General features: G+C 42.0%; 2 protein-coding genes across 2 annotated transcripts in view; both read left to right on the top strand.

Moving 5' to 3' along the window:
* The first annotated feature begins 1,902 nt into the window (after positions 1 to 1,902).
* LOC108023521 (uncharacterized) lies at positions 1,903 to 3,378 on the top strand. The gene has a single exon (XM_017093078.3). It carries the CDS (start codon positions 1,961 to 1,963, stop codon positions 3,305 to 3,307), a length of 1,347 nt encoding a protein of 448 aa, XP_016948567.1. The 5' UTR covers positions 1,903 to 1,960; the 3' UTR covers positions 3,308 to 3,378.
* Positions 3,379 to 16,437: 13,059 nt separating this feature from the next.
* Positions 16,438 to 27,655, top strand: part of LOC108024793 (AF4/FMR2 family member lilli) — a 42,142-nt gene continuing 30,924 nt past the window's right edge. The window contains exons 1-2 of the mRNA XM_050888765.1: positions 16,438 to 16,504; positions 16,589 to 17,496. Coding sequence (XP_050744722.1) covers positions 16,872 to 17,496 — 625 coding nt within the window. The 5' untranslated portion in view covers positions 16,438 to 16,504; positions 16,589 to 16,871. The remainder of the gene's footprint in view (positions 16,505 to 16,588; positions 17,497 to 27,655) is intronic.

The raw sequence follows: 27,655 nt of genomic DNA, 5'->3' as shown, positions 1-27,655 counted from the left end.
AAATGAATTAAAAAACGTGCACTTACCTTTTTTCGCTGGCGGCTACCGATCGTGTTGGCTTGTCGGCTCGGAGGTGTGAAGTAATTTGGCCAAAAGGCTTTACCTGATTTACCACCGGCAGCTGCTGTTTTCGCGCCTGATCCTTTTGTGTTTGCCCGGTTTTTATGGCCATTGGAATTTCAGGCAGCTGCTTGGAAAGTTCCTTTACCTGTAAGTAACCTGGGAGAGAGAGAGTCAACATTTTAAGCTCCAACGATCTCTGTGTAAAGATAAAATATTGTAATTCATTTAAATGAACAAATCAGGCGGAGATCGAGATCGAGGCTAAAAGAACTGTCCACTTGGGAGCCAGAGCCATACAAAGTCAAAAGGCCAAGAGACTCCAAGTCCACGGTAGATTGTTGTGATGTGATTACGTCAAAATTATTAAAACAGTCTCGAGTCCCTCCCCAAAGACATACTCATACTCCGTATGTCATGTTTCACAATTCGTCTGCTGCCTTGATCGACACTGATCTCAGATAAGACAGTCAAATAACAACCAAAAAAATATTATAGCCGAAAAAACGGAGACAAGTGCATTTGCATCAGAGATACATATGCCCCGAACCCCAACTCGTTTTTCCCTCAAGTCTCGTGTGAAGCAACGTTTTCCCAAATCAAAGAGGCTGAGAATTTATGAATATACAAGGCTTTGAGGTGTACCAAACAACTTGTTGAAAAATATGAACAAACGAAAATATTTTCACCAGCCAGGCCAAAACATAAATGTGCATTATATAAACATTAAGTTGCCTTTGCCGCCCCGGTCAAGATTGTCAGCATTGTGAGTTCCTGGGTTTAATGCTTTGACAGGCCATAGGCACACACAGGGCTGACAACAATGCCATTAGTCCCTGACAATGGGCATCGCCACGACAATTGACAACAACGGGGTATCCGAGAGTTATCAATGAGAAGCGGAGGAAACTGTACGAGTTTGGCCAAGAAACGGTGTGAACCTTCTGGGGCACTCAAAGAAATTACTTAGGAGCTTTGCTTGAAAGCTTAAAAATTCCGTTGAAATGTGGGGTATATGTATCTTACAATTCGTTTCTAAAGTTACAGTGGAGGAGACATTGATTCACGTTATAAGAAAATTGTTAAATGTGATAATATTTAAAGTCCTCATTAGATTATATGTTTTTGAAATCTTTTACAAATACACCCTCGTATATCTAGTTATCCCACCTAGATATTATATTTTCCAGTGTATTCCCCATCGCTCTGAACCCAATTGTGATGCCTCTAATCGCTCGCTAAGCTGCCAGACAAAAACACACTGCTTTGATTATTAGATCGTTGAAGCTCACAGAACCCAGCGGAGTCCCCAAGAATCCATGGGACTGTTCTTTTCTACTATTGCTGTGCGAGAGTTGTGTTAGCATTTCCTAGAAGCCGAGACGAGCCAAATGCTCGCCACGTTTTGTCCAACGCATCCGGCAAAGATTCGCCACCGGAGGCAGGGAGTCGAGGAGGTGGCTTGGGGAACACGTCTGTGCTCGTGTAATATGCAAACTAGCGACTCGCTCTGCGATAACTGTACAGATAGGGTTTTCCTGCAACACAGGCTTACAAATTGCAGTCGCTATACATACGAGGGGCGATTTATGAGGACCGGCAAATCACGGCACGATCCTCCAGATCAGGTACTACTAACTACAGGTAACCACCAACGAAAGCTGAGGTCGCAGCTGCTGCAAAGGATTAGCCTGCGGTGGAAACCGTTTCGCAACTATCGGTGGGCCAGAGATAAGGATAAGCACAGGTAATCCCGCTGCACTACCTATCACTCCTTAATCAACTACCTAAATTTGCATAAAAACCTAGGTGCTTCACACCAAGAGCACATTCAACCAAAGGCAGCCTTCAAGGAAGCATCACATCTTAAAGAGCTAAAAATTATTAACCAAATACAAGCATGTCTCAAATGCATAATACCGAGTTCTACAAGGAGGCTTTGGAACAAAAGCAGCAAGATACCTGTCAGCCCATGGAGGAATTGGAGCCCAACTACATAGACAACCTGCACATCATATTCTTCGAGCAGATCTTCGAGGAGATCGAGAACCTGAGCGATCAGGTTAGGATGGCCCGGGCCTATCCGCAGTTCATGCCCCAGATCCTCAAGTTCTGGCAGCGACGACTGCACCTTGTAGTGGGACCTAACACCCCCTTCCTGGGACTCCTAGACATCGAGGACTATGTGTTCTTCATGGAACACATGGCCGGCAGCTTCACCGATCTGCATGTGCACGATGGCGTTGGCCCCTTTTCCGAATTCTACGATTACATCACGCATCTGTGCGACATCAACATCACCAGGTTTCCCAAGGTGGACACTTGCATTCTGGCGGGGAATCCCAATACAGTGGTCGATGAGGATATTCGGGATTTGACAGTGATGCTGCCCAATCTCAAGCGACTGATGACCTGCATGAACCTATCTGGCTTGTACATGCGTGGCTTCAGGAAGCTGGAGGAGCTGATCTTCAACTCGCTGTACCACTCGGTGCCCCTGGATAGCCGCTGGATGCAGGAGATCTGCCTGAATATGACCCAACTAAGGGTCCTGGACATCACCGATCAGTTTGACAGTTGCGTCAGGCTGACAGAGATTAAATTGCCCAATCTGGAAGTGCTGAAAATCAACCTGAGCACCGTGGAGGGCATGTTATCGGAGGTTCTGCAGCTGCCCAAGCTGCAGAAACTATCCGTGCGATTCGACGACTCGCGGCAATTGAATGCCGATAAGGAGACCATCTTCCAGCAGATTGTGGTGGCCAAGAGCGACAGGATCACCCGGATAGCCCTCAACAATGAGGTGGTGCAACTGCCAGCCCGTTGGCAGCATAGTCTGCTCCTGGAGCTGCCCAAGCTGAGGAAGGTGATCTGCGAGAACTGGTGCCACAACGACTTCTTCCTGGATCGCCAGCACTTGCCCTGCCGCCAGATGGAGGTGCTCAGCTTCAGTGGCTGGGAGATTGTGAGGGAGAATCAGCTCTTGGAACTGGTCACCGAGTGTGTGAATCTCGAGCACTTGGCCCTGAACAGCTACCACAGCAACTGGGAGAAGCTGAACAAGCTGGTGAACATTCGAAATCAGGAGCGGAACCCCAGACCCCTGCAGGTCTTCAGCGATATGATGTGGGGCAACTTCACACCCGAGGAGTACTACCACTGGCAGTGCAACAAGTACGTCCAGGTCACCTGCGACAGCACTGAATACGAGTACCAGGAGGATGGCTTCGAGTTCGATTTCGAGTAGAGCACTGCTGGAATATCAAATTGTATATATAAAACATTTTTTTAATATTTTTTTTATATTGTAAATAAACAAGACGCACTGAAGCCCAACGCAAATTTTCATTCTCAAACACTCCCCGTTCGCAGGCAATTTTCCAAGAGGCCTCCTCTACGCCAAACATTTATTTATTTCGCATTGCAGCGCTTTAGGGTCTGGCAAATGGAAAAATCAACACACTTTATGGCCGGCCAAGAGATTTAACTGTGCTCTGGGCCCCGAGACTCCGACTTCTTGGTCTCTCCTCACATGTGGCATGACCTCCACTCACTTGGCCAGTTAATTTCGCGAGGCATAAATTATTTGATTTGATTGAGTCGGAAAATGAGTTCGCAAAGTGCCCAAAGCTCTTTGCCGACGAGTGCCCAGCTCAGGTCCCCCGATCTCCGATCGCCGAACTTCCTAACTATTGGCAAACTGGCAGAAAACGTGCTGAAGTTTGACTGTGGCTCATGATTTGGCTTGGGTTTTGGCCATCTGACTTCAGGGCTGGCACGTTAAAAGTGCTTTTGGGTATGTTAAATAAAAAATATAAAACATTTCAAGAGCTAAGTGGGATTGTTACATTCATCTCCATCTTATATCCACCTCTAATTCATTTTCTTCCCCGAATTTCTGTTTTGTTTATTTTCTCATTCTAATATTCTTTAAAATTCGGGTCCTTTAAAATTCTTAATTAAAATAATGTAAAACGTGAATCTTATGGATACATAAATATATATCTGCTCCGTCCACATCCTTATATTCTTCTACTCTCTTCTTTTTTTATTCTATTATATATATATTCAGTCTTCTTTATAAAGCCATTCCAATGTCCTTTATATCTCGTAGACTAGCCATCCCTCGATTTTCTGGCCCATGCGTACTTGCACGCGAAGGAAATTAAGCAATTTTGAAAAATGTGCAGCCATGCGCATGATTCACATAACTTTTCTCCCCGAAAAAATATATGGCTGGGTGGAAAAAAGGCGTACTTTTGCTTTCGTTTTCCGAGCATTACGTGAGCCGATCGCTTCGGTCGCTCTAAATTATTGGCCGCACTGGCAAGTCAACACAAAGTCGGGTCTGGACTAATTTGTGGCCCCCATCGCCTCATCGGGAGATTAAAATGCAAACGAGGGCAGTCGGTTGGCTCTGGGCGACTCGGCGACGACAGTTTGAAGTGGACAAAAATTTAGAAATAATGGACTATTAATTTATGGCCAGCGGAGACCAGAGATCGACCAGCTGACCAACTGACCGTTGCAGTTGCCATTTCGGACCTTTTTTCTTTTGGCTATCGACGAATGTTGGCCGCATATTTATGGGTTTTTCATTAATTGACTAATTGCAGGGGCCGCCGCACACGGGGGCATCTCAGCCCCGCTGACAAATGCACCACTTAAGGCCCCAAACTAATGCGACCCAATTAAGAGGCGGCTCCGCACTCCAAGACACACCAGCTTTTTGCCTAATTTCTCTATCAATTTTATTTAACATGACACTGGGCCAAACAATTCGTCATGCTATCCAAAAGAGCTCTACAACCTGTGCCAAGTGTATCGAATTTCCCGGTGAAATTGGAACACGATCCGTAGGATTTTTCGACTTTTAGACCCAATTCGTTCGGAGCCATAACTATGTGGATTTGCGGAGTTACGTGGAGAACAGGCGTTGTTAATGAAATCGAATCGAATCAAATTAAACGAAAGGCAGCGGACGGTCACCCAATGATTTTACCATAATTAAATTAAACATAAAAGGTCCCAAAACGCCGTGGACCCTTAAGTGGTGTACTGTGTCGGATAAGTCGGATCGCCCGGAACATAAATACGGCGATAAGACGGTGCGGCCTGCGTTTGATATGGTCTTTGGCTGGTTAAAATGCAGTGGCTGTTGCTCCACGGTTAAGGTGAAATTAGAGCTTGTAATGATCGGTGATCAATTATGGGATCTACTATGAAAATTAATTAAAAGGTTAAGCTCTCTTAAATAATATAGATTTTTGAAGAATATATATTGATAAAAAAGTATCATAACTAGTAAGTATTTTATTCATGTCAATATCAACCACTTTTAGCTTTATTAACAAAGACCATTAAGTGTTGACATTATTTCTAGTAAATTTATTATTTCCTGCCATAGAATACCCAATCGATTGCTATTCTTCCACGAAGCTCCAGCCATGAACTGGCTTTCCAGGTGGTCTGCCCAGTTGATTTGCATCGCCAGCGAGCCAAGAAAAAATACAAACGAAAATAACACAAAACATTAACACGAGTGTCAACAAATCTTAACGAGCTAACAAAATGTTTGGATCCGGTGCCAGTGTCTCCCCTTTGGCGCATAACTAGCTAAACGTTGACAAATCGTTCGGTAACTCTATACTTTTGTAATGCAAAAAGAGAAAAGTAAGTCCCTATTTTGGGTCTACGCACAATACAAAGACCCCGGAGACACTGGCGAACAACGACGCCAACGAACTACAAGATAAATGCTTACAATTTTATTGCCAAACCGAAAACTTGACATCTTGTCGGCTGGTTCGTTGAATGCTTGTTCGAACCTGTCATTTGTTTTCAGCCAAAAAATGGTCACAAAAAAGAAGGTAACGAAACTAGAAACATATATATAGTAAAATTGCATCCTCGTGTTGCAGTTGAATTGACATCTCATTGATTAATGCCAGGCGGACCGGACCCAGACGGTCATTGCGGCAATTGCCGCGGTTCGATTAATTTGTCACTTGGCAAAAACTTAATTACCCCGAAGATTGTCATAGCTGGCTCAGTTGGAGGCCACTCTGATGGCTGGTGTCTTTCGAAAATCGCGTGACGTATCATAAATTCCAAATGATTTAATAATGTGAGCGACTCAACCCCAAGCCAACGTCTCTCCCATGAAAGCAGCATTTGCACGAAACAAAAATATTAGCAATAGGAATATCATAAAAAAAAGATTATTTAAAAATAACAAGCAATTAGACTTATTACACGAGTTTTAAGGTATAAAAATGGACCATTCTATGCTCGTAAAAGTATATTGATATTGTTATCATAAGCAAATGTATTATTTTTAAGTTTTAAAAATTGTTAAAAAAATCTTTGAACTAAACTATTGAATACATAAAAACACACTTCATTGGAAATGTCATCTATTTAAATTTTCCAGAGTGTAATGAAGCAGCTGAACGGCGGATCGATCGACAAATGATCGCCTGCTTTATGATGTGCTATCAATGGCCTATCAATGGCGGCGATTTTTGTTCTGTCCGCTCATTTGTAGAGCCATCAAAATGCTAATTGAAATCGCTTTTCCCTGCCGCTTTTCCCCCGGCAGGCCGCCTTTCATCTGCTGCCGTCGCTGCACCAGAAAATCAAACACGCGGCTGATAATGCTCCAAATCGAAGTAATTTAGTAGCCGCGGCGGTCCGGCATCAAAGCCATCGCCAACTGTAAACTGTCAAATTTAATAACTGCGTCTAACAATGCTTAAGAAGCAGCAAAGTGCCCAAATTGAATATCTTCAGGGGACCAAACGATCCGATGCACTCACAGGCAGCTCAGATTTGCATTTAAATCGCCTGGCTACCGCCGATGAGTTTCTGTGACAAAAGGCTTTGCCTCTGCCACTCAATTAATTAAAAGCCTTCGCCCGGGTTATTAAAAACAAATTCCAGCATTAAACACGCTTATCGCTGGACGTCGCTAATGAAGACATCAACGCAGGCGCTGCGAAACAAAAGACTTAGGTGACGAACTTGACGAACTCTCCTCGAGGCTCGAATGAGCCGCCGTTTCTAATCAGGCATAGGAAATTTTATATATTTAAAGTCTTCTACTTAAAAAGAAAGTTAAATAAGGCTTTTAACAATCGTATAGATATTCGATATAAAACTATATATTTTTTTACAATTATTTCTGAAGTATAGATCAGATCTATGCTATAAGCTCAACTCCTAAGCAAAAATCTCTGGCATACAATTTTCCGATTTCAATTCCACCAAAGTTCTTCATCTGCACAGACTTCGGCAGCCAAAACGGCGAAGAGTGCAACATTTTATAGCTCGAGGGCACGTGCATGCAATTTTCATTCATACATTATTCATTCATAATGCGCTTGGGCTTTTCACGGGGCTGAAGGCAAAGTCAGAGGCTCAAAGGGGGCGCACATGTGGACGTTTGTCTGGGGCCTCTCTATTTACCATTTAACTTTTTGCCTGTCTCCGAAACAGACAAAAAATAATTGCCAATTTCAAGTCAATTGCCTATTTACCCTGGTTATGGCTAATAGAGAAATCGTAGGGGCAATCATCCATACAAAGACATGGGATAACCGCAGAACTATGGCATAAATGCCGGGGGAATAGCCATTTGCATAGAACCAACAATTGAGGTAATGGTGAAATTTTCGTAATTGGCCCCCAACTGGCAATTACTTTTACACCACAGACCAAAAGCCAGGCTCAACTTGTTGACAAGCGCATTTCGAGGTGGTAACTCAATTTATTTATTTAAATTTTCGCATTTTTTTCGAGATTTTTTGTGGTCCACAGGAAGTGAGCTGAGCAAGTTGACGCCAGGCGCAAAGACTGAGATCCGTGTTGGTTATGATTTATGTGGCATAGTTCCCTAGCGAAGCTGGAATGATATTAAGGGCGTTGCACTAATTGAAATTGCAAATTTTGGTTGCCCTGAAAAATTGATAGAAATTTTTTACAGCTCTCGACTCTGTCAGCTTGGAGATTTATGTGGCCAAGGCACGGCAGTGTCACATTTATTAATTGAAGAATTATAAGCTGTTAATCCAAGATGCCTGGCTTATGATTATTATGAGAGATGCTCGACGATGGCAGAGATATAGGCCGCCGGGTTAGAAGAGGTAACCCTAGACACTCAACCTGTGTGGCGGGCCCAATAAAACAATATAAATTCAGAAAATGCCCAGAAAATATGACCACCAAAGAAACGAAACATATTTCTAATAAATTTTCAACCAATGAAATTTGCATAAAATGAATGGAACGCGTTATCGTAAATCAACATGAATGCAAGCAAATCCGATCGAAATAAAAGTGTCACCTTATATATCCACTTATTGGATGCATACGTATCTAGACCCAAAAGATGTTGACGATATTGATGATGATGAAAACAAATGCCGCAGAGCCACACACAGACCGCAGTCCAATTGAAATGTTTTTCGAAAATTTACGACTTGGAAAAGGAAATTTTCTGGGCTATTAAATTATCGGGGACCACCAGCATGATTTGGTAAGTGGATACCACGAATGCAGATGAGACTTTTGGGAGTGACTTTGCTTTTACCCAAGAAAAATATAATTATAAGGCTTCCAAATTTATTTTGGCAGAAGAAAACTTAGTACTAAATATTTAAATATTAGTACGTTCTTTTAAGACCCCAGCAAAATTATTATTATTACCTTTCCAAATTCATTTTGGTAAGATTTTTTCCAAATTCCAAGCAAATTATGGTTGAAAGGCCCTTACAAGTATAGAAAAAGCAAGGAAAGCACATCCGTGGGCGTTTGTGACTAATTTTAAACGCAATTCAATTAAAACTAAACACTTTGTTAACAGCGCCTGGTCAAAACTAACTAAATACAAGTGAGAAATGCAGTCAAAGGAGTTGTCCAGGGTAGCCATCAGGTAAGCAACAGCTACGACTACAACTGCGAATGCTAATGAATGGAACGCGTTTTGTAAATTGTCTGCCAGGCGAATGAATGAATGAATAAGTGAATGACTGAATGAGTGACTGACAGCCAAATGGCAGAGGAGTTGCCTTTTAATGAGCAGCCCCTTCTCAGCCATCCAATCCAGTCGACAACGGCAGTCACAGACGGCGATGTCGTTGTCTGCATGGCCCTAAGGTATTCCTTCAATTCGCGGGGTCTGTGGATCTGAAGAGTCTGTCATTAATTCATTAAATGGTGTTAAAAACGGAAGCCAGCGTCAGTTGCTGCGAAGGACTTAACATGGTCAATCAAGCGCCAATGAAGATGATGTTGATGGGAATTCAAGAAGTTATTAAATGATAATCAATCAATTAAACTTGAAGAAAATTATTAAGACAGTAAAAGCTTAAACTTCAGTTATGTAAGTCTGTTTACAAGTCTCTTTGAAGTTAAGATGTATTTTGGGATTACTTTTATTTCTTTCTTTTTAAAATATAAACGTTAAGGGATTTTAGCCAGATCTTATTACTGTAATATTGGTCTTAAAAGTATTAACCAGCAATATTTCGTTCTAATACAAATTTTTTTGGTAATCTCCTTATGCCATTTTGGTATTTTGGCAGTATTTGGGTCACCATTGTTCTCCTCATATAATGCTATTTCTTAAATTTATTTCCCCTGACAAAGTATAAGCTCTATAAGGTGCCAGCTAATTGTGCTGGCTTTGTTATTGCCGTTCTGTGTGTCTCGTTCTGAATGAGCAATAACAGTTAATAAGAGTACAAATGTCAAATGGCCATGTGGGCGAATCGGCTAAGTATAATTAATTTGACGGGGGGGCTTGGGTTTCGCTCAGTGTAAGACACTTGAACTAATTGCCAAGTTTCCATATATAAACATTTTGTGAATGAATGAAGTCGGGTTTCGAATGGGGCCGGGGGTAAAATATGAATATGATTAGAAGTCAAAGTATTCAAATGTGATTGTGTGAGTGGAGCTTAGTGGGCGTTTTCAACTGGGTGCTCTGTCTCTTTCGCGGCGCGATTCGCTGTCTCTTTTTGGGCTTTCATTCACAATCTAATGCCGAGCTTGATCCACACCCACATCATTTAAAGTGGAGCAGTGCAAAGAGGCGCTGTCCCCGTCTCTTTCTCGCCCCCTAGCTCCGTCTCTCTCTCGTACCCTTTCTCCACCTGCACACCCTTTCTATGCTGCTGTCTCTGTCTGCTCGCACAGCTGCAGTGTTTTGCAATTCAATTTGCAGTCAGCCGCAAGAGCGAGAGGTGAAGACACGAATTTATCAATGAAACCACCCACGCGACCCCCCGGTGCTGGCATCTGTGTGGGTGTGTATCTATGTGGGTGCCCTGTATTGGCAGAGCTTTTCCTAAGGGGAGCCAAGCTTTTTTTCGGCAGGCTAGCTTTCGTTGGCGTTATTTTTAGCCGCCCAGCTTTCCAGCACAAGCTTTCAGGACTGATAACTAAATTTTGATAGCCCCCGATTCCGGGAAAACCCTCGCAAATCACTGCATCTGCAGAAATGCGTGACGAAATGATGTTTGCACAAGTGCAACGAATGACGCAAGTGCCACAAGTATCCTGCAGAAAGGGTTTTTCGCAGGAAAAGGCTGCGAGGTGTCGCCATCTCCGGAGAGGGTTGAGATCAGCAGTCTTGCTCTTAACTGGGTGTGTGGGCTTTTCGACTGAGGAAAAGCCCACACAACCACTCACACTACTAGAACTTGGCACGCTCTCATACACACAGAAAAATTTTAGGTTTTTGGTGTATAATATTCCAATATGGAAATTTTACATTACAAAGTATGAGTTCATCAGTATATTCAAATAAAGTATTTTAGAATGAAAGTGCCACAAGTGTAACAAGGGTACAATGTACATATTGCAGTAAAAAGGGATTATTTTTTAAATACAGCTTTTTAAACATCAACTAAATAAACTCATCATAAAACCCTTCAGGGAAACGAAAATTACTAGGAAAAACGTACAGCATTGCAGCATTTTTTGGCTATGAAAATTCTCAAGAAATCATAAAATGACGCAAATGTCCAGGGATTTCTATTGAAAGGCAAAAAACTGGTAAGGGTAAACTGCATTTTAAAAACTGTTGACTAACTACATTTATAACCAGATATTAAACTCAACATCTTTGAGTGTTGGTGTTTGTTCTTGATGTTTCCAGCCTTACAATCCAAGGACTTTAGTTGCCAAATTTCTTTCAAGTGTAGGAAAACGGCTTAAGAGCAGTCCAAAGGTGTTAGAGCCTTATGGGCGATAGAAGCTCGGCGAGAGCGAAAAGCACTTTGTGAGGCGTTGCGGGGGTTGCGTGTGTGGCTTGTGGTGTTTGCTGTTTGTTGTTCGGTGTTGGTTGTTCGTTGTTCGTTGTGCGCTGTTTGTTGCTGGCTTGCCCCACCGGCAATCCTCCGGCCGTGTGTGCGACGGGGACGGCTATCTTTGCCCGCTCGCATGTACAGTTCTGCCCACACACGGCAGTGACAACAACAGCACTAAGACGAGGCGTCTCGACTGGGCGACAGATCTCTAAGTAAGGCGATGATCGGCCCACGACTGCCGCACTCACACTCTGCAGTGCCAAAGATACATTCACGGATACAGATACATCATACGGATACAGTGGAGCCGAGGCAAGACAGTCAAGGCAGCGCTGCAAAGCGAAGCAAACCGTATTTTTCCACACCGCTGACAGTCGGACGACGAGTGGAATCGCAAAGAACGGATCGCAACCGGAAGGAAATTATCGTCTAATAAGTTGGCACAGTAAATCCGAAACCGAAAGGGAGAGGGCATCGAGTGGCACCGATTTACGCGCCCTGTGCATGAGATCGTTAAGCGAATTAAGCCGAAAGATAGCCCATAGCCGGGCCAATATCTTGGCCAGCCCATCAAATTGCGTGTTTCAAATCAAAATTGCATAATCTGCGCAGAAGAAGCCGGGAACGAGTTTCGCCAGAGCCCGAAAAGATCGCGATTACACCGCCAGTGGATATATCTTTCGCGTAATCGCAGTAGCTCGGTCGCTTTCTTTGACTTGGCCACGTTCTCTAGCCGGATCTTATCGCTCCTCGGCCATCTGAAGTTGCAGTTGCAGTTGCAGTTTGCAGTGCTGCTGGTTGCAAGTCGCGCGTGCGTTCGCCTTTTGGCCCGCCTCGTAATTAATTACAAACGCAGTCGCGATACCCGCCTCCCCCCGGCTACCCTTTTCCGACCGGCAAACTCCTGAGGAAAGAGCAGATCCAGCGATCCAGCGATCCTGCCTATTTACGCGCCCAAATCTTGATTCCTTGGACTAGCTTTGTGACTGGCTTGCGTGCTCTGTTGTCGCCGGCTCGGTTCTGAATCGACGACATCTGATTGCCTTTTTATGGCTGGTAAGTAGCCGGGCTTCCACCATCGACATCTAAACAAGTATATTAATGGTCACGGATGGGCGGGGAGTGCTCCGCTCGAAGAAGCTCGTTGGTTATGGCCTCTAATGGCCTTTAATTGGGGCGAAAATTAAGCTTTCTCGTATACGAATGCCGGGGAAATTGGACCCCGCTCAAATTTATAGCTACCATATTGTCTTTATTTCTTATATATCTATAAATTCCTGGTGCTGATATTTGTAAAACATAATAATTTTATTGGTATACCAGTAAAGACCATATAATGTCTTAAAAGCGAATTGTTAATTCTTGGTATTTGGTATTTTCTCCGTTGAATCTTTATCAAAAGAATGAGATCACTTAGGAGGAAAAACATCCACTCAACCTTTAAAATCTTTATAGCACTTCTTGCCAAAAACCATTCGCAGATATACTCCATTTGGAATTCGGAACAAACCGGGTTTTTTTTCAGCGAAACCATAGAATCTTCCAGATAAAAAATTTAACTTTTTTCAAACTAAGAGAAAATTAAATAAAATAGATTAAGACAATTTTTAAACAACAGAGTGTGTTGAATATGAATGAAAAACAAAGCAGACATATCTTTTTATTTCCTTATGAACGTAGAACCTTTCTTGCTTATTGCCATTATTTAGCTGAAAGATATATGTTTCCTGGAACAACCTCATAACATATCCTTTGTTAAGGCCTTTTGACTTGATTGATATTCCTGTTTGGTTACTTTTGAAAGTTAGAAACAAAAGACTTTAGCATGCGAGACCCACGCGATGTGGCTCCTCTCTCCTGGAGCGCGACACGTGCCTGAAACAAATCAATTAGCGCTGCCACATTAAAAGGTTAAAAGCCGCGCACACATGCTCCTGCAAATGGGCGAAAACATATGTGCGGGCGGGGGTCATGTTTGCTTAAGGTCAACCGGCAATAGGCAGCCGCAAATTTGCTGCAACAAGTTAAAACTGCCTGGCTAATTAAACACTGCGACTTAACGGTTCCAGCCAAAGCTCCCAGCGAAATGGTGCGGGCGAAATGGAAACGCAGCTGACATTTGGAGTGAACCCGAAAAGTGGGAGCCAAGGGAAGCAGGACGACTCCTCAAATACCAAGGTTCAATCGGATAACTAGGGAGCTTCCATAGTTGCTCCTTCCTGTTCCTGTGGCAGAACTCGGGAAGTTTCATGAATGAATTTCGAGCTGAGACCCCGCGGCACGGGAGCTTTTTTCATTGATAAGCTCAATTCGTTTTCCACTCATTCATATAATATCCGAATATGGCCGGGAACTTTTCGTCGGAGGCAACAAGGAGCAAAAGGAGCAACAGGAGCAACAGCAACAGGACAACCCACACACGAGGCAGGCATTTGGCAAAAGGGCAAAGTACCAGCATCCTGTAGCTACGCTCCCGATGCTCTTGTCAGGTGGAAAGTTCGAGTGGCTTCTAGCTTTCCATGCACAGTGGGGCGAATTAGTAAAATCCTGTAAATGGAAAATATAATCGCCTTCTATGTATTCCAAATTTATGAGTATTATTAATTATCTAAATAATTTAGATACACCTAAAAATAGCCACCAAAACAACCCTTTTCTATAATTAAGGGACTTGTTAAAAATATTTGAAATGAAGCTTAGAATTAGAATTTAGATTTTATTTTTTTTTATCTTTATACATATATTGGGAAATATTTTTTTTATAAATTTCCATGATTAATATTTTCAAGGATTGACAGAAGGCTAAAGGTTCTATAGAAAGTCTTGCTAATCACAGCCCAATGTATTTGGATATTTTTTCTCTAATATATAAAACTTATAAACGTGGCCCACAGTGCCGCTACTGCTCTTTAGCTAGGCTCCTGCCCTCCGCTTCATCATCATCTCCCAGTCAATAGTATCTGACAATGTGGGCGTTTAATCGCATCTATTAGCATCCTGGTCGAGCATTTTCTTACACGCCCACGCCAGAAATTATTTCCACTAGGAAATTGAAGTACAAGTGGAGCATTTTGACGAAATAAAGGCGGGCAATCAACAGGTCCGGCTTGGATAACCTTAATGTGCTAAGCCCCCCAGCCTCCTGTTTTCCACCTGCCACTCGCTGCTGTCCTCTCATTGTGATTATTAATATTATTGCTCTTTTCCTTTTGTTTCCACCTAGAGCAAACGGAGTGGGAAGGACCCCTTGTTTTCGTAGCTGCTTTTTTGATTGATGCTAGCCACCTTTAACCTTTAAATGTCATCGCAGGGACGAAGCTTCCCCTGTGCAACTCTAATTGCCATTTTGCGGGGATACGGGGGCGTTTTAGCATTTTGCATGTTGTCTGTTTTTTTGGCCTTCCAAAGTTTTCGGGTGTTTTGGCCCTTCGAGTGTTTGGATTTCAGGGAATTCCACAGCATTTTGGCCAAATGTCAGTTGGTAAGTGATAGGTTGCTAGCGGAGGCTTGCTTTTCGGTAAACAAATGAAGTTCACTAAGTTAAAGAGCCATCTGATAAGTTCACATGCTTCAGATTTATTTCTAGGAAGGAAAACGATTAGGTAATGCTCAGAGCAATAATTCTTAATTTGATGGTGAGTTGCTATAGAATATTTTGATTTATTAGATACTAATAATTGATGATAAGTAAACATTTTGATTTAAACGTAGTATCCCAAATTAAATTTTCTTAGCAATTAAAATAAACTTTCTTGAATAAGACGTGTTCTGACTGTTTTGAATTCATTATATAACACTGTTAAGTTATTTAAATCATCTTATCAATCTGGGCATATTGGCTTATACAATAAATTTTGATCTTGAAACAATTTCTAATACTATTTTTAAAGAACAAACATAGTAAAGGGTCCACATATAATCTCCATTGAAGCGGCAGAGACAACTAGGCGTATGAATAATTACCATAAATTACTCATACGCCCTGTGATGACGTTAATGGCCATGGAAAGTGAAAGCCGAAAATCGAATCGCTTATCACCGCCGATAAGCGAATTACGTTTGCGAAATACACACATGCAATGATGCACAACTATTACGTAGATTTTGGCAAGTTCAGTGGCACATTTTCCTGCCTCCTCCCCCGCGATTGCTTGGGCATTTTCATTTTCCCCACTTCCCAAACCATCTCTTCGACGCTCAGTGTTGCTCGCACTCGCTCCCAGCCACTCGCCACCCACAATTGTTGACATTTGCTCCGCTCGGAATCGGAAATGCCGCTTTCCACTCTCGCACAGCTACCCACACACACACTCGTAGCCGGGGAAATTGGGCGAGAAAATGAGAGAGAGAAAAGCGTGTGGGGGCCAGGAGAGTGCGGCCAACAGATGCTTCAGCGCAAATAGGAATCAAAGTTACACGCAGACAGAGGCACAACAGCGTTCGGGCGGCAAATAGATGATGGCCAAAAGCTAAACACACATTTTCAGGCATTTTCCGATGCTTCCGACGCCGACGCAGCCGATTTGCCGCCGTTTTCATGATTTCTTTCACCGCTGGCCCGAGTTTCCCATTTTCATTTTCAATTTTCACCGCTCGCGCCAGTAGCGTTTCGACGGCTCAACGGCTCGTCTCGCAAACTTTTTGGCAAAAATAAATCGAACACAAAAAGGGAAAACGACGCCGAAATAACTACAACGCGCGCGTCTGGCCAAAACAAATTAATCAAAATCATTTTCGAAATCAAAAATAATTATTAAAATTAAGCAAAAACCCAAAAAGCAGTGTGAAAAATGACTTTGTAAAGCCAACAAAAATAAAAGCATCGAATATTAAATAATTAAATTGCCGACGGCAAAGTGAAAATATATGGGGCATATTTTTGGTCAACATTTATCAGATCTATATAAATGTGTATTTTTGACGGTCAATTTTGACTAAATATTGATATCTTTTTAAATTATTGATCTGAGTGTCATATTGTGATTATTAAAATCTGAGTGTTTATCTACTGTAGTGCATATTTACTCTAAACATTTTTATGAATGTTTTTTGGTGTAAAACTTATACAAATAGAATTAAGCAAAAAGGGTGAAACAAAGATTTACAAAGCCAACTAAATACATTTAAATAAGGTAAAATAAAGTTTTATATTTAACAATAAGTTTATCTCTTTAATGATACCCAAAATAATTCAAATATTTTTACTTACATTACAGCTTTTGCGAAACTTCAATCAACTGAAAATACAATCAAAGTGAATTGGCAAAGACTGATTTGATCTTTTTAAAGAAAACACAGTGCAAATCAATCAAGCTAACCGCAGCAAAAACGTGAACAAAGTACGACAAAATGTGTCAATAAATTGAAAATTAACCAAAAAGTGATTGCTTACCAAACAAATGGAGTCTCGGTTAATAAGCTTGTGTTTCAACTTTTTGTTTTCCAAATATTTTGTTTTATTTTCGAATCGATCGACGTGCTCAGCGCTAAACCACAAAAATGTTGCTGACAATGCGGCGTCAGAATGAACTGATTGTAGGCAGCCAACAACAGCATCCATCGGCGAGTTCCGCAGCATCATCGGTAGCAGCAGGTGCCACAAACGCATCTGGAGGATTACCTGGCCAAAATCTCAGTCTAGTGCCTCCGTCGACGGCAAATTCCACGGCAGCAGCATCGCAGGACTCCCTGAATACGCCCACAACACCTCTACTGGGTCTTAGCAGGAATCCCCTGCAGTTTGCCCCTCCACCCGCACCACCCATTGCGGTGCCAAGTGCTCAGGCCTCTGGGCCCACATTCGGCTATTATCAGACTGCTGCAAGTGCTGCGCCACCGGCAGCAACCACTGAGGCAACCACTTCGGCGCAACAGCAACAACCCTCCGTGGAATTGGATGAGTACGTAGACATACTGCAGGTTCAACAATTGCTACTGGATTCATCGGCAGCAGCAGCCGCGGCTGCAAATAATCCCCCGCCAACTGAACAACCCATACAACAAGTTCCACAGCAAAATTCTGGGGTGCCACCGCAGCAGCAGCAGCAGCAGCAAATTCTTGCCAAGCCGCGACCGCGAATTAATCTGCAGAAGGCCACCGAATACGCTGCTCAATTAGCTCAGGGTAAGAACGCAGAAACACAGCCACTCTATAACCCATCAGCCATTACTACTCCTATACCATTCGACCCCTCCAGCCGAGTCCTCGTCGCCCGGCTCGCGCCGTGTCCTGCTCGACTATCCGAGTCCCTATCTCTACGGCAATCCCTACCACCACCATACGCCGCCGAGTGAGGACCTAGTCGCCCTCTGGTTCGGCAGCAATGGCACAGGTGAGTCACCCCTCATATGGTCATTAAAACATGGTTGTCCAGTTCACATTGAGCAGATATACATATAGATAGATAAATTAAACATAAAAAGGGTTGTCCCAAAGATAAAATTGTTGTATTGGGTTATACAAAAGATACGAAATCAATATACACACAATCCTAATCCAAAATCCCATCCAAAAATCCTAAAAGATTAAAACTAAAGTGGTATTATAATAGAACACTTATACGTCTAGTAACTCGCGTATAAAAATTGAGTATATTTTATATAGGGCATGAGGTTATTGGATATATTTTTTAATTTATGTACTTACATTAATAACTATCTATGGATCTTTAATTTGATTTCACAATACTTTTAGTGAAAAATATTAATAAATATTTTTTAATGACAATCCAAAATATTTCGTAAAAGAAATAGGAAACCATGAAGTACTTCAATTTTAACTATCGAAAACCGTAATTAAATCGTCCACTTAAATGTAAAAGTCCCTCCATGTTTGGCGTCAATCAGCTACTTAAGCTATTGCACTACCCGAAATATTTTTAATGGCTAAAAATCTAGCATGATCCCCCATCCACCCCCCCTAACCAATCAATAACTCACGCTGGACGGCTCATTTTCCCAGGGTATCGTGACATTTCTGTTAGTCTGTCGCCAACAGGGGAGTCAAATTGGCGATCGCCTCCCCATTGCCCTCCCCGCTCGTTACATAACTCACGGCCGGCGCACTCCATGCTGCAAATATGTCCATGATGCAGTTACTCAAAAACTATCTCGCCGGCTATAAATTGCCAAAATTAATCTGTGAATGAGCCGACAGCCAAACTCCTGCGCCCCTCTCTAATGGCTCAATAAATAAAATAGAAATAAAATGAGATTTTCGCGCACTTTAATGCCGTTCGCCTGGCAAATTTTTAGCTGGCGCCTTGGCGCCCGCCGTCTACTTGAGTTTCGACGACCGACCGAAGTCAGCCGCTCTTTTGAAATGCTGCCAAAAGGCTGAAATTGAAATTTCAGCTGCAAATGATGCAGTGCGTCGTCCGGAGGCGGAGACGGAGGTCCAAAGACTGCGCCCTTTCAACAGGTGGCATGCATGCACCTCGTACCCTGGGCTGCCATCGCACGTCTCATCGATTACTCGCCTCGAATCGGACGTGAGTGCGGTTGGACTTTTGGTTCATTCCCTCGGATTTGGTTTCTTTTATTTTTTGGCTTGGTTTCTCCCTCGCCGGCTTGCCAAAATTAAGTCAGCGCGCCAAGACCACCCAAAGTGTGTCAATGTTGGCGATGTTGGGAAGCGCGCCGCAGTGCGTACAAATTAAATTGCATGTCTTGTGGCTCCGATCGAGGCCTAACGGTGCTATTTCCGCTTCGAATTCAATTAAATTTTTGGCTGCGCGTCGGTTAAGTGTCAACCGTGAAGCGGAAGGGATTGCATTTGGGAAATCTGCGCAGCTTTTTAGACACCCTAACTAGGCAATCCGTAGTAGCCTATGTGCAACAAAGATCTGATTTGCCAAACATTACAACTTAAGTGATTGGACAACGATTAAGAAGTGGCATACCTCTATGAATAAGTTGTCAAATTCTCTAACAATCTAAATTAAAATATTATGCTTTAGGCAGGATCGAAATTTTGACCCATTTTCATGTTCGAATTTTCCGTAAACCCAGTTGCTTTTAGAATGGGGTCCCAAAACTGCACTTCTAACTTCCATAACTCGGGTAATCGGAATCCGATTTAGAAGTGGCATACCTTTTTGAGCTCGTTGTTGAATTCTCCCATAATCTACATTAAAATATTACGCTTTAGGGACGGTCGAAATTTTGACCCATTTTCATGTTCGAATTTTCCGTAAACCCAGTTGCTTTTAGAATGGGGTCCCAAAACTGCACTTCTAACTTCCATAACTCGGGTAATCGGAATCCGATTTAGAAGTGGCATACCTTTCTAAGCTCGGAATCGTATTCTCTAATAATCTACATTTAAATATTACGCTTTAGGGACGGTCGAAATTTTGACCCATTTTCATGTTCGAATTTTTTGTAAACCCAGTTGCTTTTAGAATGGGTCCCAAAATTGCACTTCTAACTTTCATAACTCGGGTAATCGGCCTCCGATTTAGAAGTGGCATATATTTCTAAGCTCGGAATCGCATTCTCTAATAATCTACATTTAAATATTACGCTTTAGGGACGGTCGAAATTTTGACCCATTTTCATGTTCGAATTTTCCGTAAACCCAGTTGCTTTTAGAATGGGTCCCAAAATTGCACTTCTAACTTTCATAACTCGGGTAATCGGCCTCCGATTTAGAAGTGGCATACCTTTCTAAGCTCGGAATCGCATTCTCTAATAATCTACATTTAAATATTTCGCTTTGGGGAGGATCGAAATTTTGACCCATTTTCATGTTCGAATTTTCCGTAAACCCAGTTGCTTTTAGAATGGGGTCCCAAAACTGCACTTCTAACTTCCATAACTCGGGTAATCGGAATCCGATTTAGAAGTGGCATACCTTTTTGAGCTCGTTGTTGAATTCTCCCATAATCTACATTAAAATATTACGCTTTAGGGACGGTCGAAATTTTGACCCATTTTCATGTTCGAATTTTCCGTAAACCCAGTTGCTTTTAGAATGGGGTCCCAAAATTGCACTTCTAACTTCCATAACTCGGGTAATCGGAATCCGATTTAGAAGTGGCATACCTTTTTGAGCTTGGGATTGAATTCTCTAATAATCTACATTAAAATATTTCGCTTTGGGGAGGATCGAAATTTTGACCCATTTTCATGTTCGAATTTTCCGATTTCCAGTTGCTTTTAGAATGGGGTCCCAAAACTGCACTTCTAACTTCCATAACTCGGGTAATCGGAATCCGATTTAGAAGTGGCATACCTTTTTGAGCTCGTTGTTGAATTCTCCCATAATCTACATTAAAATATTACGCTTTAGGGACGGTCGAAATTTTGACCCATTTTCATGTTCGAATTTTCCGTAAACCCAGTTGCTTTTAGAATGGGTCCCAAAATTGCACTTCTAACTTTCATAACTCGGGTAATCGGCCTCCGATTTAGAAGTGGCATACCTTTCTAAGCTCGGAATCGCATTCTCTAATAATCTACATTTAAATATTACGCTTTAGGGACGGTCGAAATTTTGACCCATTTTCATGTTCGAATTTTCCGTAAACCCAGTTGCTTTTAGAATGGGGTCCCAAAATTGCACTTCTAACTTCCATAACTCGGGTAATCGGAATCCGATTTAGAAGTGGCATACCTTTCTAAGCTCGGAATCGTATTCTCTAATAATCTACATTTAAATATTACGCTTTAGGGACGGTCGAAATTTTGACCCATTTTCATGACTCGGGTAATCGGCCTCCGATTTAGAAGTGGCATACCTTTCTAAGCTCGGAATCGCATTCTCTAATAATCTACATTTAAATATTACGCTTTAGGGACGGTCGAAATTTTGACCCATTTTCATGTTCGAATTTTCCGTAAACCCAGTTGCTTTTAGAATGGGGTCCCAAAATTGCACTTCTAACTTCCATAACTCGGGTAATCGGAATCCGATTTAGAAGTGGCATACCTTTCTAAGCTCGGAATCGCATTCTCTAATAATCTACATTTAAATATTACGCTTTAGGGACGGTCGAAATTTTGACCCATTTTCATGTTCGAATTTTCCGTAAACCCAGTTGCTTTTAGAATGGGGTCCCAAAATTGCACTTCTAACTTCCATAACTCGGGTAATCGGAATCCGATTTAGAAGTGGCATACCTTTCTAAGCTCGGAATCGCATTCTCTAATAATCTACATTTAAATATTACGCTTTAGGGACGGTCGAAATTTTGACCCATTTTCATGTTCGAATTTTCCGTAAATCCAGTTGCTTTTAGAATGGGTCCCAAAATTGCACTTCTAACTTTCATAACTCGGGTAATCGGCCTCCGATTTAGAAGTGGCATACCTTTCTAAGCTCGGAATCGCATTCTCTAATAATCTACATTTAAATATTACGCTTTAGGGACGGTCGAAATTTTGACCCATTTTCATGTTCGAATTTTCCGTAAACCCAGTTGCTTTTAGAATGGGTCCCAAAATTGCACTTCTAACTTTCATAACTCGGGTAATCGGAATCCGATTTAGAAGTGGCATACCTTTTTGAGCTCGTTGTTGAATTCTCCCATAATCTACATTAAAATATTACGCTTTAGGGACGGTCGAAATTTTGACCCATTTTCATGTTCGAATTTTCCGTAAACCCAGTTGCTTTTAGAATGGGGTCCCAAAACTGCACTTTTAACTTCCATAACTCGGGTAATCGGAATCCGATTTAGAAGTGGCATACCTTTCTAAGCTCGGAATCGCATTCTCTAATAATCTACATTAAAATATTACGCTTTAGGGACGGTCGAAATTTTGACCCATTTTCATGTTCGAATTTTCCGTAAACCCAGTTGCTTTTAGAATGGGGTCCCAAAATTGCACTTCTAACTTCCATAACTCGGGTAATCGGAATCCGATTTAGAAGTGGCATACCTTTTTGAGCTCGTTGTTGAATTCTCCCATAATCTACATTAAAATATTACGCTTTAGGGACGGTCGAAATTTTGACCCATTTTCATGTTCGAATTTTCCGTAAACCCAGTTGCTTTTAGAATGGGGTCCCAAAACTGCATTTCTAACTTCCATAACTCGGGTAATCGGAATCCGATTTAGAAGTGGCATACCTTTCTAAGCTCGGAATCGCATTCTCTAATAATCTACATTAAAATATTACGCTTTAGGGACGGTCGAAATTTTGACCCATTTTCATGTTCGAATTTTCCGTAAACCCAGTTGCTTTTAGAATGGGGTCCCAAAATTGCACTTCTAACTTCCATAACTCGGGTAATCGGAATCCGATTTAGAAGTGGCATACCTTTCTAAGCTCGGAATCGTATTCTCTAATAATCTAGATTAAAATATTACACTTTAGGGAGGTTCGAAATTTTGACCCATTTTCATGTTCGAATTTTCCGTAAACCCAGTTGCTTTTAGAATGGGGTCCCAAAATTGCACTTCTAACTTTCATAACTCGGGTAATCGGCCTCCGATTTAGAAGTGGCATAACTTTTTGAGTTTGTGGGTTAATTTTCTTATACTCTTCATTAAAGTATTACATTTTAGCGATGGTCGAAATTGTAACCTTTTTTCATGATCAAATTTTACGTTTTAGTAATAACTTATTTTATAGCTGAACTCAAAAATAAACAAAGCATTGAACATTTTGGTAAACACTCTTAAAGCTTCGATTATAATTAATTCTATTTAAATGACAAGCATTTACAACTATTTTCGAAACTTGTTCTGCCTCAGTGATTTCGAACGGAACGAAGTTCCTATGCAAAGTCAGATCGCTCACAATGCCGTTCTCCAGGGATCCAATGCCATTTATGGCAAATTAAAGACAAGCCCAACGCAGTTCTCGTATTTCCCCCAGATAAAGACACGCCACACAAATGGTCTTAATTAATTAATATCATAAATACGCGACGGAGCTTAATTGCCGATGGAGAGCAGGCCGCCAAACAAAAAATACAGAAGGCAAGGGAAAAACAAATCTCTCATGGCAACTAATTAGCCAGGAAATGACCCCGGCTGACCGAGGGGCAGGGCATTCGGCATTCAGTCTTGAGTTGGCTCTTGTGACCCTAATCGACAGGAAGCTGACTCAATCTGGGAGCGATTCGCCGGCCCAGGGCCAAATGCAGCTGCCACTTTTTGCGATTGCTGCTGCACTTCACTTGCAATCAATATTCATAAATCTCTTGGCAAGGGTTAACCAATTAATAACGTGACCCGTTTATTTTATTTCACTCCGCTTTTCGCCTCCTTTTGTCAAATCAACCTGGGTGATCGTTCCACGTTTTCCAATGAAAATCGCAGACAGACTCGCACACAAAGCCTTTCAGCATTTGTCAACGAGAGGCGACGTTGACACCGCCGACAACAAACACGAACGAATGAAAGCCAACAGCCAAGAAAACTGCAAGAAAATTAAGGCAACCATCCGGGCTCAATGCACACGGGGCACAGTGGTTCCTAGTATGCTTGACATTCTTTAGAAGGAATGTAGAATTGGATCTTTAAGTTTGCAAACAGAATGGTTGGCACATATATTACAGTAGCTGTCTCTGGGTTTTTGGTGTTCAGATACTCGTTCTGCTCGCAAAAAGATGAATGCCCTGAATATTACAAAGTTGCAGTCAATGGAGATTGTAGGAAACGGAGTGTAGGATCCTTTTTTCCCGGAAATGAATAATGATGAACTAAAGGTATTGGAAGCTGATGAACAAAAATGTATCCTTCCAAAACGTGTTTGCCATTGATCAAAAGTATAATTTTAATCAGATATTGTGTTGTAATTGATTAACTTTTATTATAATTAATATTCTTTTAACGGTGCATTTTTATTTTGGCCTTCTTAAAGTGAATGATTCTATTATATTGAAAAATCTCTTCTTAGCTTGCGAGATGCTTCTTACAAATTAGAAAACCTTTTTAAAAAGGAAAAATAGTTGAGGATCGTTTATTTCCCAGCCACCCCTTTCTTATCAAGGCCAGGACCACTGTGCGGCACAACCTTTGTTACCCTGTGCCGAACGGAAATCGCTGACATGGACCACACCACAGCAGTCAAGCCAAGCCGAGGCAAGAAAACCAAGCCGAGCACAAACACAATCTCCAGAAGCTTGGCACTCAGCGAGGCTTGCCTAATGTTTAATTAAGGTGATTGCTGTGCGGTCACCTGGCGATGTTGCTGCTGCTGCTGCTGCAGCGCTTGGTGTTGCAGTTGCGGTTTCGGCCAACGACAACAACACCTCACGATCGCCAAATTGGTTTGTAAGGATAAGCTCTTGGGAGGGGCAGGGATAAGGGGGACAAGTAAAAGACCTGTGTCAAATGCCTGGGCCAAAGGACACTCCAAAGAAACGGGCAGCAGCAGCAGCAGAATCTGCAGCCATGGCCTTAATGAAGATTAATTGCAATCAGCGAGCCACTTGAGCCGCGATTAATTGCAGGAACCACTGGACATGGAAATGGAACCGAACTTCCTCCTAGACGCGCAGACCCGCAGTCCCGCAGTCCCGCGGACCTGATGATGCTGATGATGATGATGCCTCTCGGAATGGAATGGTTCACAAGTTCACGACTGCGACGACGGCAACTTAATTGCCATTTACATGGGAGGCAAGATTGTGATTGCTCCCGGCCAGGCTTTGTTGGTGGCACAATGCAGTTGATGGATTGCACGGGGCCCTCCATTTCCCCCCCCGTATTTGCATAATGGCCCGATGCCTTCGGAGATTCGTCACAGCCACCAACCTAATCGAGCCGAACTGGTCCAAAATCAAAAGTTGCGTTAAGTCCAGCCATTAGCATAAGACGTGTGTGGGTCGAAAAAGTGTGCCACAAATGGCTTCGTATAGGTCAACTTGATTATTATTATTTTATTTATCTGTATACATTTTCTTTGCTTTTTGCATTGTCACCTGTGGTCTGGAAGTTGGCGCCAAGTCTGCGCCGCTGGCGAAATCAAATCAAATAAAATCGATTCGGAACTCTAAAATGTATGAATCGAAAGCCACAGCGTGTGGGCTGACTTTTGGTTTCTGCGGTTTGCATTCGAGTTAAGTTATAATTTGTGTAAACTTTTTGACAACTTTCAAGTTGGAATAAATTGCCATCACGGGTCTAAAAATATAAGCTTAACTCAGAAGCCAAAGGCCGGGGTAGAACGTGGGATTTATGGGATCTTAAGCGTGGCTTAAATGGCATTAAGGGAATGAGCCGGTTCCGCCGACGATTGTAACATGTCAATTAGGTAAATTGTAGTTGGTAAATGTAGTTGGTTATTATCTTATAAGGGATGTAAGTCTGTAAATATTATTATATATTATATTTTCAATAATCTAAAAAAAACCTATCAAGACAAGTTCTTTTCATGGGACTGATAAATTATTTAAATACTTTAATATTGTTTTTATCCAATATTAATAAAACAATTTTATGCAACTTGCAGATTTTAATTTTTATTGGTCAATTTTTTATCACTGAGTGGATTAAACATATTTTGTTGATCATACATCTGAGCTTCTTGCTATTTTTCTTAATGCGTCATTTATCTTGTATTGCCATCTTTCGAACACATTAATAAAAGGTAAACTCCTTCAGAGATCCTAATCTTCTCTATCGCTTAAGTGGACTTCTTGATCTTTGTAGAATAACGCCCAACCTGTCGGCGCCTTCTGGTGGAACTCGGTGGCAACCCACGCATATTGCGATAAAAAAAACCCTCAACAAACCCAAATCGAAAACCACAATCATTTAAATACAGCAAAATCAAACGAGTGCTAGAAAAGCAAAAAAAAGATAATATAAGCAGAGTTCAGTTGAAATTGCTTGGATTTTCGATGAAAAACCGCAAAACGCGTTTTTCATTTGCATAAAAAATTGTTGTCTGTGCCAGGCAATCGAACATGCGGCAGCCAGAAGACAGAGGAGTCGAGGGGTCCAAGACCGAGACCAAGCCCCAGAGTTGATTTCATTCATGAGCTAGAGCTCCATTCATAAGCCGAGCATTTCTAGTTTAAGGTAAGCCACACTGGACACCTACGATCCGCTGGATACAGCATACAGCGTACAGCATGGAGCATACTGCATATAGCAAAAGTGCAAAACTGCAACTGCAACTGCAACTGCACATTATTTATAACATTTTGCCGTTTTGGGGTCACATGTTGGCGTGTGTTGCAAATTAAATTTGCAAATTATAGGCTGTCGCTGGGGGTTTCCGGTTAACGACCAAAGTCAGACCTTCTCCTTCGCCTGCTCCAAGTGATGCTTCAGATGTGTTGCAGCACAAATAAACTTCATCTCCAGAGCTCCCCAAAAGTATATATATATATATGTGTGTATCTTGAGTCGTAGCTTTTTCGGCTCAGCTGCACTTCATCACGCTCTTTTTTTCGGCGCGGGGGTCCTCTCATGACAACCTCAATGGATATTCACACACAGCTGGGCCCAAATATGGCGCATTCGGCACAAAATGGTCTCGTCTGAGGCGAGACCGTGTTTTGGCCACATTTGAACTGTCATGCCGGGGCCAGCAGGCTGGATCACTCGTACTTGGCCAGCACCAGCACCAGGCCATCTGACATTTTGAAGCGAAATGTCAGTCACAGCTCAACATCCCGCCATCGTCGGTCCGTCTGTTCTGTCTTTTGTTTTTTTTTCTTAATTTTTTACTTTCTGTCCAGCGCTTGAGCGCTGATGGTGGTTTACTGGGGATTCGGTTAGCGGTTAGCGGCCATTACCACCGTGGGTTGCCCAAGATGGCTTAGACCTAATGCTCGAGGAAAGTGTCGGCGGTGGGTTAGGATACATTCTTTTCTAAATACGAATAAATTGTTTTTTAATTTTAAAAATTGTATTCAAGATCAGTGGGACATTCTTTTCTGATTATGAATTGAAGACACCATTAAAAAATAGAGTATTTAAGAAAAAATAGTGTTTCTTGAATACAAAAACTACTTACTCTTCATTAAGATACAATAATGAAAATTATATCACATGGTAAAACAAAAATCCCATTTCCCCCTTATAATGCCCCCAATTACCATCTCCTCAGCGCGTTTTACGTAAATCAATTCACAATGGAGCTTTCCAAAAAATCCCCTCTCCCTCGCTGAGATCTCTCGTGTCCGTCATACCCTTTAGCCGCATTTCAAGGGTACTCCACTCGAGAAACAGGGGCAGCCATCACCATCGTCATCGCCGCCAGAGATCACAGATCATACAAGATTTCCAACTAAATATGGTAGCCAAATAATTTACATCAAGTCTTGTGCTCTTTATTGTTCTGTTTGCTGTTGTCGCTATATCTTTTATACTGC

This window comes from Drosophila biarmipes, chromosome 3R (genome assembly GCF_025231255.1).
Source record: "Drosophila biarmipes strain raj3 chromosome 3R, RU_DBia_V1.1, whole genome shotgun sequence".
NCBI classification, from domain to species: Eukaryota; Metazoa; Arthropoda; class Insecta; order Diptera; family Drosophilidae; genus Drosophila; species Drosophila biarmipes.
The sequence above is the reverse complement of the archived record's forward strand: the minus strand, read 5'-3'. Positions and strand labels throughout refer to the sequence as shown.